Here is a 12070-nt window from a genome sequence, read left to right on the forward strand (position 1 = left end):
CATGTATGTTTTTCCCTCTTGTTGGTTTCCTCACCACCTGCTGCAGACCCAATCTAGCAGCTATGTCCTTTTGGATTCGACCAGCCCGATCAGTAGTACTGCTGCCGAGCCACGCTTGGTGATGGGCATTGAAATCCCCCACCCAGAGTACATTTTGTGCCCTTGCCACTATCAGCGTTTCCTCAAAGTGTTCAACACAGAAGCATACTGATTTGTCAGTACATGCTAATCAGTAGGAGGTTTCCTTGCCGAAGTTTAACCTGAAGGCATAAGACTTCATGGGGTCTGGCGTCAATGTTGAGGTCTCCCAGGGCAACTCACTCCTGATTATATACCACTGTTCCACCATATCTGCAGGGTCTATCCTGCTGGTGGAACAGGACATATCAGGGATGGTGCTGATGGTGATGTCTGGGACATTGTCTGAAAAGTATGATTCTGTGAGTATGACTATGTCAGGCTGTTGCTTGTCTAGTGTGTGAGACAGCTCTCCCAATTTTGGCACTAGCTCTACACAATAGCAAGCAGGACTTTGCAGGTTTAACAAGGCTGTTTTGCCATTTTAATTTCTGGTGCCTAGGCAACTTCAGAGGGCACTAAAGAGTCAACCACATTGTAGTGGGTCTGGATTCACATGTAGGTTAGACCAGGTCAACACATCAGATTTCCTTCCCTAAAAGGCATTAATAAACCAGATGTGGTTTTACATCTAACAGTGAAAGTTTCATGGTCACCATTACTGAGACTGGTTTTAAATTCCAGAGCTATTAGCGGATTTACATTCTACTGTGCTGAGATTCAAACCTGTCTACAGAGCTTTAACTTGAACCTCAGGTCCAGTGACATTACCCCTGTGCCACTCGCTCCCCACATCTTTCCTGAAAACACTCCACCTTATCCAGCCCTATCAGTATGTCGTGCTATTCCTCCCACTGAACATCACCTCCCCCATGTGTTTATCCAGCTTCACCCTTGAGTATATTGATACTGTTCACTGAAGCCAATTCCTGGGCTCGCAAAAACAAGAAAAAGAACCGTGGATGTTGGAAACCAGAAGCAGAAACAGAACTTGCTGATAAAGCTCTGCAGGTCTGGCAGCACCCGTAGAGAGAAATCAGAGTTAACGTTTCAGGTCCAGTGACCCTTCTTCAGAATCTATGCCCCTGAGTTAACTTAAATATGTTGACTTCCGATTTGAAATGATGAATTGAGCCAACATATAACTAATGGTCTGTCAATATAAGACAGCAGCCAATAAATCCAATCAGGAATTCAGGAGAAGCTTCTTTACACAGGGAGCAGTGAGAATGTGGAACTCACTGCCACAGGGAGGGGTTGCAATGGACAGTCTCGAGACTATCAAGGGGAAAGCAGATAAAGTGCACAAGGAAGCAAAGAGAAGGGTGTACTGATGGGGTTAGACAAGATAGGGTGGAGGTGCCTTATATTTATCATAAGTACCAGCATGGATCAGTGGGCTGAATGGCCTGTTGCTGCGCTGTAAGTACTCAGTGGTCTGTTATCAATCTTGGATTCACAGAAAGCTGCCGATAATGAATCCTTAGACTGTGCATCAGGGGAGAAGCTGGTGAATAAATCAATTGTGGAGAAAATCTAATAGTCCTGATATATGACTTGAAGGAGGTGGAGTTGGGTCATCAAGCAGGCAGCAATCTATTCATCAACAACAACAAAATCTTCACAGAAGCAAATCTGTCAAAGCCTTGGAAAAAGAGCTGGGAGCATCCGAACCCTTTTCAGGGGAACTCTGTCTGCGTCAAGTGGTGTAATGTATGAATAAAAGCAGTCAGAGATGTGGCTGAGGAGGGTCAGAGAGTGAATGAGGAGGGCGAATGAATAGCTGGTTCGGTTTTGTAGAGTTGGTCTTTGCAGTGCTGGTCTTTATCTGAAGCAGCCTAGCTCGGGTTAAATTTTCTTTGCTTCTCTTCAGGGACAGAGCCCTGTACAGGCAAAGTGTTTTTGTTTTTCCCTTGCGTACTGGGGTTTGCCAAATCCTTCGTTGTTTTTCATGTTGAAACTGCTGAATGATGAACGGAGTGAAGCTGTGGAGCACTTACCTCAGGCAAAACCGAATGCCCCTCTGGGCCTTCTCCGTAGCTGTGCTTGGCGTTATAGTGTCCTGGCCTGGGGTGTGCCCCTGCCCATCAGAGTGCAAGTGCATGGACAAGTCAAGGTTGGTGGAGTGCAAGAACACCAACCTGACCCAGATCCCGTGGGGAATTCCTCCGAGCACCCAGAACCTGCTCATCACCGGCAACAATATCTCGCTCCTGAGGAGGTCGGCTTTTGAGGGCAATGGATCCGGGTTCTTCTATCTGGGAACGCTCTCTCTCCCGGGAAACCAGATCGAAGGCATCGAGCCCTCTGCCTTTGAAGGCTTAGCCAACCTCAGTACCTTGAACCTAAGTGGCAACGCCTTAGCATCCATTGCCGCAGACGCGTTCCTTGGTCTTTGCCAGCTGCACAGTTTAAGCATGAACTATGCTCTTGAGCCATCAGTGGAGGATCAGCTGTGGCCCGCGTTGCATCCCAGTAATCTCCCCAGCCTGACTAAGCTCCACGTGGCCGGGAACTACCTAACCAAGCTTTCAGAAGAAGCAATGTCCACCGGCAGCTTGCAGCTGTTGGATCTAAGGAGCAACCTGTTGCAGAGTATCACAAAGCAGACCATCACCCTTTGGCAGAGCCACTACAAGCTTAAGGTTTACTTGTCCTCCAACCCATGGATGTGTGACTGTGAGCTTCGCCCTGTGTACTGGTGGGTCAGGAACACGTCCCAGATCGGTGATGGGCAGCTGCTCACTTGCTTCGGCCCCAGTACCTTGAATGGAAGCATCCTCAGCCAACTCAGACCTGAACATCTTGTGTGTCCGGAGGACACGGCAGCTTCCTTCGTGTTCCTTGGGATTGTCTTAGCTCTTATCGCGGCCACCTTTGTCATGGTCTTGTACTTGAACAGGAGAGGCCTAAAGAGATGGGCCAGAAATTTCCGATATGCTTGCCACGATCAGATGGATGGTTACCAGTACAGATATGAACAGGACCCCGAGCCCAGGCTGGCCCGTGTTACAGCTGTAATCTAGCCTAGCCACAAGAAGAGAGACTGATGGGATTCTTTACCACCAAGTGTAGGTGGCATCCCTTACTGTTTTCTTATATGAATTTCAACTGACAGCAGAATATATTTCCATCAGAAAAGCAACATTGAAATAATATCAACGTATGATTTGCGTATTCTAAGGTATTATTTTGTACATTTCTTCTGTGTAATACTTGGATTGATGCATGCAACAATTTTGCCAGATTGTCCAATTTACCCTGTTGATGGTAACTCACTCCAATTATATACGAGAGCCCAGCCATTGTTGTTGCTACTGTGTGGAGCCAGATTCCTCAGCTCACTGTGTACCAACATTGTAAGCCTTCTAGACTTCCTCCGATTGCTATGTTGTAGCACGCTTTAACGTTTCTCCTGTTTGCTCTGTGTTAACAATTTTGTAAACACACTGGGAGATTTTCTCAGCTCACTGTGTCATTCTGTAAACACACTGGAGGATGTGGGATTTCGCTCGGTATAACGATGGGCTGAAATCTTCCTGGTCTTTTCCTTATTTTCAGAAGCAGCATTGGACATCTCCACAGCCTGTAAATGTACTGCTCCTGGTGCTATTAACTGTAAATGACTGGAATAAAGCCATTCATCGTATTGTGCTCCGCAGGACAAACACTCTAAGATGCTGGACTATGTTTTCAGAAATGGCAACTAAGGAGATACAGTCATAGAGCTGTGCAGCCTGGAAACAGACCCTTCAGTCCAATTTGTCCATGCTGACCAGATATCCTAAATAAATCTAGTCCCATTAGCCAGCAGTTGGCCCATATCCCTCTTAAACCCTTCCTTTTAAATCCCTTTTTGACTTTTAAGTCTTTCCTCTCTCGCCTTAAACCTATGCCCTCTAGAGCCATAGTCATAGAGTTGTACAGCACGGAAACAGACCCTTCGGCCCAACGAGTCCATGCCGAACATTTATTCCAAACTAAACTAGTCCCACCTGCCTGCTCCTGGCCCATATCCCTCCAACCCTTTCCTATTCATGTATCTATCCAAATATCTTTTAAACGTTGTAATTCTACCCACACCCACCACTTCCTCAGGAAGTTCATTCCACATGCGAACCACCCTCTTGTGTAAAAAATTTGCCTCTTATGTCTTTTTTAAATCTCTCTCCTCTCATCTTAAAACCGTGCCCCCTAGTCTTGAAATTCCCCCATCCTAGGGAAAAGACAACTGTCATTAGTTCTATCTATACTCCTCATTATTTTATAAACTTCTGTCAGATCGCCTCTCAACCTCCTATGCTCTAGTGAAAAAAGTACCAGCCTATCCAGCCTTTCTTTATAACTCAAACCTTCCATACCCAGCAAAGTCCTGATAAATCTTTTCTGAACCCTGTCCAGATTGATAATATTTTTCCTATAACTGGGCAACCAGAACTGGACACAGTACTCCAGAACAGGCCTCACCAATGTCCTGTACAACCTCAACCTGACTTCCTAACTCGTATACTCAAAGGGCTGAGCAACAAAGGCCAGTGTGCCAAATGCCTTTTTAACCACCCTGTCTATATGTGAAGCAAACTTCAAAGAATTATGTACCTGGAACCCTAGGTTCCTCTGTTCTACACTGCTATCCAAGGCCTATCATTAATACCCTTGTTTCTTGTACCAAAATGCAATACCTCACATTTATCCAGCTTGAACTCCATCTGCCATATTTCAGCCCATTGACCCATTTGATCAAGATCCGTTTGTAATCTTAGGAAACCTTCTTCACTGTCTACCATGCCACCAATTTTGATGTCGTTCGCAAACTTACTAACCATGCCTTCTATATTCTCATCCAAATCATTTATATAAACGACAAACAAAAGAGGACTCAGGACTGATCCCTGTGGAACACTGCTGATCACAGGCCTCCAGTCTGAAAAGCAACCCTCCACAATTACTCTCTGTCTCCTGCCGTTAAGCCAATTATATATTCAACTGGCAAGCTCACCCTGAATCCCATGTGACCTAACTTTACTAATGGTCTACATGTAGAATCTTGTCAAAGACTTTACTAAAATCCAAATAAACAACATCTACTGCTCTGCCATCATCAAATCTTTTGGTAACTTCCTCAAAAACATGATCAAGTTTGTGAGACACAATTTTCCTTGCATAAAACCACACTGACTATCCCAATTCAATTTTTGCCTCCTTAAATGTCCATAATTCCTATCTTTTATAATCACTTCCAACAATTTACCCACAACCAAAGTCAGACTCACAGGTCTATAGTTCCCCGGTTTCTCCTTACAATCTTTCTTAAGCAAAGATACAACATTAGCCACCCTCCAGTCATCAGGCACCTCATCTGTAGTTATAGGTAATGGAAATATTTCTGAAAGGGGTCTCATAATTTCCTCACTTACTTCCCACAATGTTCTGGGATACATTAGATCAGGTCCTGGAGGTTTATCCTCCTTTATATTCTCTAAGACCTCCCAAACCTCCTCTTCTGTAATGTCAACTGTTTTTTAAAACATCAAAGTTTATTTCCCTGCATTTTCTAGACTCCATTTCTTTCTCCACAGTAAAAATGACTTCTCCTGGGGTTCAATACAAAGACAACCTCCTTGATCTTTAAGAGGCCCAACCCCCTCTCTAGTTACCTTCTTGCTCTTAATGTATTTGCAGAATCTCTTTGGATTATCCTTAACCTTATCTGCCAATGCTATCTCATATCCCCTCTTTGCCATTTTGATTTGTCTCTTATGAATGCCCCTACATTCGTTATATTGATTAAGAGATTCAATTGAACCAAGTTGTCTATATCAAAAATAAGATACTTTTATTCATGACTAGAACCTCAATAGCTTTGTTATCCATTGTTCCTTAATCTTACCAGCTTTACCCTTCACTCCAACAGGAACAATATGCCTCTGAATTCTTGTCATCACAGTCTTGAATGACTCCCACTTGTCAGATGTCCTTTTACCTGTGAACAGTCTACTCCAATCAACTTTTTAAAGTTCTTTACGCATACCATTAAAATTTGCCTTACTCCAATTAAAAACTTTAACTTTTACGGAAGGCTTAGCCTTTTCCATAACCGTTTTGAAGCTAATGGAATTATGATCGCTAGACCTAAAGTGTTCCCCCACTTTTACTTCAGTCACCTGCCCTGCCTTATTGCCCAAAAGAAGGCCTAGTTTTTCTCCTTTTCCGGTTGAAGCTTCCACATATTAATAAAGACAGTTTTCTTGAACACATTTGACAAATTCTTCACCATCAAAACTCTAGTTTTGGACTCCCTCACCCGGATGAAAAAACATTGTCTATTTACCCTGTCCATGCCCCTCATGATTTTATAAACTTCTATAAGGTCATCCTTCAGCCTCCAACACTCCAGGGAAAATGGCCCCAAATTATTCAGCCTCTCTCTATAGCTCAAACCCTGAAACACTGGCAACATCCTTGTAAATCTTTCTGAACACTTTCCAGTTTCACAACATCCTTCCTATAGCAGGGAGAGCAGAATCGCACACAGTATTCCAGAACTGACCTAACCAATGTCTTGAACAGCCACAACATGACCTCCCAACTCCTATACTCAATGCATTGACCAATAAAGGCAAGCGTAACAAACATACCAAAATTTGGAAAACAAGTTGTTAGTTATTGGAAATCTGAGAGAAAATGGTAAATGCTGGACTGAGAGGTCAGTCAGCAATTGGCAGGTTAATGTTTGAAATGGTTACGCATTCAGTACCCTTCAGAGTTTCCGTCAGTGAACCCTAAATGAATTGAGCACTTGTTGCTTTGTGCCAGCTGGGACTCAGTGTGTAATGCTCTTACCTGTAGTTCAGAATGTTGTGTGTTTTTATCCAACAGCCAAGACCTGGGCACTGATTCCAAGCTGATGCACCCAGAGCAGAGATGAAGATGTCAGACCGATCTTGTGGGTGGATGATATAGTGTTGGGTAGCAAGACATCTAAAGAGGCATCACTTGGAAGCTGAAAAGCCCTCAACATTAGGTAGTAAGAACCAGACAGCAAAACCTAATACCACAAATCCAGAAGATTTCTCAGTGTTGGGATTGACTGTTCTGAGAGGGCTGGGAATTTTTAAAAACTTATTTATGGGAGGTGAGTATCCCTGGGCAGGCCAGCATTTGTTCAGTTTCCCTAATCGTCCTGCAGAAGGTGGTAGTGAGCTGCCTTCTTGAACTATTGCTGTGCATTCAGTAAAGGTGAACCCACAATGGTGTTAGGGAGGGAGTTCCAGGATTATAACCCAGCAACACTGAAGGAACAACAACATATTTCCAAGTCAGGATGGTGAATGGCTTGGAGGGAACTTGCAGGGGTGGTGTTCCTATGCATCTGCTGCCCTTGTCCTTCTAGATGGAAGTAGTTATGGGTTTATTGGTTTGGAAGGTGCTGTCAGGAGAGTCTTGAGAAGTTGCTGCAGTGCACCTTGTAGATGGTACACTGCTGTTACTGAGCATCAGTGAGGGAGGGAATGAATGTTGAATGTGGTGGATGCAGGGCTAGTCAAGTGGGCTGCTTTGTCCTGGATGGTACCAAGCTTCTTGAGCGTTGTTGGATCCGCACCATTCCATCATGTTCCTGACTTGTGCCTTGTAGATGTTGGACGGGCAATGAGGAGACAGGTCTTTTTTGGAATTCTTTGACTTTTTCTTAGAATTCAGTCTGCCGGTAGGGTCATTTGCTTCCCCAGGTTTGCCTGAGCACCGATGTAGAAGGGGGCAATGTCAGCAGTGAGAACACTGGTGCATTGATCTGCTTTGCCACATAAATAATATTGAGGGAGTGCTATTAGTGATGCCATCCTTTGGAAGAGATATTAAACTGAGCCCCTGGCAACACTAGCAAGTGAATGTGAAAGGTTCCACATCCGCTATTTCCTGATGTCCCAGTCAATATTTAGCCTCAAACACCAGTGTCAGGAACAGTCATGCTGCTGACTGTAGGATCTTGCTGAGTGCAAATTGACTACCACCTTCCCTATGTGACAATGCTGACTACACTTCAAAAAAACTTCAGTTGCTGCAAATACTTTTGGGACTTTTGAAGTTCTTTGTTTGCATATATTGTCAGTGAATCAATTATAGAGTCATAGAATCATAAAGAATAGACCCTTCGGTCCACCTCGTTCATGCCGACCAGATTTCCCAAACTGAACTAGTCCTGTTTGCCTGTGTTTGGCCCATATCCCTCTAAACCTTTCCTATTCATGTACCAGTCCAGATGCCTTTTAAATGTTGTGACTGTACCTGCATCTACCACTTCCTCAAGGCAATTCATTCCATATACAAACCACCTTCTGTGTGAAAAAGTTGCCCCTCAGGTCCCTTTTAAATCTCTCTCATGTCACCTTAAAAATATGCCCTCTAGTTTTGAACTCCCCTACCCTAGGGAAAATACATTTGCCAATCATCTTATCCACACCCCATATGATTTAATAAATCTCTACAAGTACAGCCCTCAACCTCTGACACGCCAGTGAAAAATGTCCCAGCCTGTCTGGCCTCTCCTTATAACTCAAACCCTCCGTTTCCAGCAACATCTTTGGTAAAGTTTTTCAGAACCCTCTCCAAATTAATAATAGCCTTTCTATAGCAGGGCAACCAGAACTGTACACAGTACTCCAAAAGTGGCCTCACCAATGCCCTGTACAACCTCATAATGACATGCCAACTTCTACACTCAATGGTCTGAGCAATGAAGGCAAGTGTGCTGAACGCCTTCTTAACCATCCTGTCTACCTGCGATGCAACTTTCAAAGAACTATGTACCTGAATCCCTAGGTCTCTCTGTTTGACAGCGCTACCCAGATTTAAGTCCTGCCCTTGTTTGTTTTACCAAAATGCAGTACCTGGCATTTATCCAAATTAAACTCCATCTTCCACTCCTCAGTCCATTGGCCCAATTGATCACGATCACTTTGTAATATTAGATAACCTTCTTCACTGTCCATTATACCACCAATTCTGGTGTCACCTGAAAACTTACTAACCATATTTCCTAAATTCTTATCAAAATCGTTCATATAAATAACAAAACAGCAGTGGACCTAGCACCGATCCCAGTGGAACACTGCTGGTAACAGGCCTCCAGTCCAAAAAAAACCCTCCGCCACCACTCTCTGTGTCCTGCTGTCAAGCCAATTTTGTATCCAATTGGCAAACTCTCCCTGAATCCCATGTGATCTAATTTTTTTTAAAACAATAGTTGTAATAGTCACCATTACAAACACTAACTTTAATTTCTGTATTGATTTAATATCCACCATCTGTCATGTTGGGATATCCTCATTGTATTAGCCAGGCCCTCTGGATGACTTGTCAAGTGACATTAACACTTACAGTATCATTTTACCCTATCTCATAATGGCCAGGTGATCTGCTTTTTTTTTGTGATGTTGTTTGAGGGATAAATATTACCCCAGACGCTAGAGAGAATTCCCTCAGAATTGTGCTATGGGTTCATTTGTACCCATCCAAGCTGGTAGATGGGGTGTCATCCGCAAGACAGCACCTCTGACACCATAGCACTCCCTCAATACTGCACTAGTTGGCTCAGCCTAGATTGTTCAGCTCAAAACCTGTAGTGAGACTTGATCCCAGAACCTTGTGACTCGAAAGAGAATGTGGTACCCACCAAATGACCTAACATCTGAGGTTTTGTCGTTCATCTCCTCATCTTCCAAAGCAAAAGCAATTTAGCAATCTTGCTGGTTGTTAATCCATTCTGAGATATGTGACTTTTCAACATTAACAATGACGTCAAAGAAATCACATCTGGTTAAGTCAAGGTGACCAATTAGAGGTCAATACTTGAAGCATTAAACAACTTTTTCTCTTTCCAGATACTGACGGACTTGAGGTGCATTTTAAGGCATGTGCTGCTTTAGTTGTTAGGTACTTTTACCAAATACGTAGCTTCATTGCCAGTGTGAATGCAGACTATTAAATTTATATGTATTAAATGTAGCTGCAAAATGAGTTGTACAGCATATCTGTCAATGTAAGTATTTCTGTGTTTCGTTTCGATTTGAAAAGATCTATTCATTCAAATTGAGTTAAAGAGTTGTGAGAGGCCACATTTGACCAGGTTCTTCTAAATTCAGTTTCAAGCCTGTGTGAAATGAGCTGATCTATGCTGAGCCGCTTAGCACGGGGTCATTAAGAATCTGACAGCACAGGATGAGCTGAGGACTGTTTCCTTGGAGGTATGAGTGCTAACTTGGGAATTTGGTACAGGTGGGGAATTGGCACTAAGGGAGAAGGAGGTACTGCTTTTTACATCTTTTTGCAGCTTCCAGAAGCTGGTGAATATTGAAAGATATTACTGAGGTGATTGTTTGGTAAGCCTTTAAGATTTTGCCCCTATAAATATGGGCAGTAATTTAAATGATACTGGGGAGATATAAGTATTACATTATATTCATAGCTTAATTCATTATATGACTTAATATAACTACAGGCAACAATTGAGTGATATCTTTACATTTGAAATCTGATTGTTAAATAAAAACAATAAAAATGGCATGACAGTGAAGCAACTCCAAGAGGCCGCTCTCCTGTCACTAAGTCTCCCTTTATTTACATATGAACAGTCTTTGGCCTCAGTACTGCCTCATTTGGAGTCAGCTATCAGAGAGGCAGTATCTCTGACACTCCCCGTTTTTATCTGTCAGCCTGGGATCCCTGAATGGACCAGATTAGCAGCCCCAATTAGGGAACTCATTCTATGAGGTCCAGCTGGCTGACCTTGTTACAATCATAACAGACAGGTGATGTGTTGCATCTGTAGTTTGTGGGACCTGCTGGACACTGAAGGGATCCACATCTGTAATAAGTGTCTGTGGCTCAAGAAATTTTGACTCAACAGTCGATGAGCTGGATTCTGAACTTTAAACCCTGTGATGTGTCAGGGAAGAAAGAGTTACCTGCCCACATTGTTCCAGGAGGCTGTCATATTCCTTAGGCCTCTGAGTTGGTCCATGATCATAGCCATGAAGGTGTGACTATGAGCAAGACAGGTATGGAGGCAATGGTAGAACTGGAGGAGCCTCAGCCCTTGCAATTGTCCATCTGATTCAAGTTCTTGTATGGTACTGGAAAAATTAGAAGTAGCCCAGAAGATTGGGAAAATCTAAGAAGGGAACAAAGAATTAAAAAAAAGAGCGAGCAAAGTTGCACCATGAGAGAAATCAACAAGGAATCTAAACCAGACAGTGAAATCTTCAACAAGCATGCAGAAAGTTTAGTGATTGTAATGAGGTCCACCAGGTGGATCCCATAGAATATGAGTTCCCTGATTGGGGCTGTTAACCTGGTCCAATCAGGGAGCCCTGGCTGACAGATAGAAATAGGAGTGTCGGGGTTCTGAGAGCTGGCTCTGAGGAAGTCAGACCAGTTTCAAATACTATGCTCAGACAATTAAAGGGTGGCTTGGTGAGGGGATACCAGCCTTCGTGGAGTTATTTTAGAAAGGAAGTGAATATTGGTCCTTTAGATAGTCAGACTCATAAATTAATATTTGGAAGGAAACAAATGGCAGAGATTTTGAACAAGTATTTTGTATCTGTCTTCACAGAGATATAAAAAGCATCTCAATAAAAATAAGGCAGAGACAAAGGGTTGGGAGAAGCTTAAATAATCAGCATCAGTGAAGCAAAATTATAGAAAAGCTAATGGGACGGCAACTAATAAATCCCCGGGACCTAAAGGCCTGTCCCATAAGTTCTTTAAGGTAGTCATAGAGTCATATAGCACTGAAACAGGCCCTTTGGCCCACCATGTCATGCCAACCAACAAACACCAAACTACACTAATACCATTTATCTGCATTTGGTCCATAGCCTACGCGGCATTTTAAATGCTTATCCAATTGTTTCTTAAATATTGTGAGATTACTTGCCTCCACCACCCTCTTAGACAGCATGTTCCATGTTTCTACCACCCTCTGGGTGAA

At 43.2% G+C, this 12070-nt stretch overlaps 1 protein-coding gene across 1 annotated transcript; it reads left to right on the forward strand.

Annotated features, from left to right (window-relative positions):
- The first annotated feature begins 2045 nt into the window (after positions 1-2045).
- On the forward strand, positions 2046-3104 carry waif2 (Wnt-activated inhibitory factor 2). The gene has a single exon (XM_020516169.2). The coding sequence runs from the start codon at positions 2046-2048 to the stop codon at positions 3102-3104; it is 1059 nt and encodes a 352-aa protein (XP_020371758.2).
- The last annotated feature ends 8966 nt before the right edge of the window (positions 3105-12070 follow it).

Source organism: Rhincodon typus, chromosome 6 (assembly GCF_021869965.1).
Source record: "Rhincodon typus isolate 14 chromosome 6, sRhiTyp1.1, whole genome shotgun sequence".
Lineage (NCBI taxonomy): Eukaryota > Metazoa > Chordata > Chondrichthyes > Orectolobiformes > Rhincodontidae > Rhincodon > Rhincodon typus.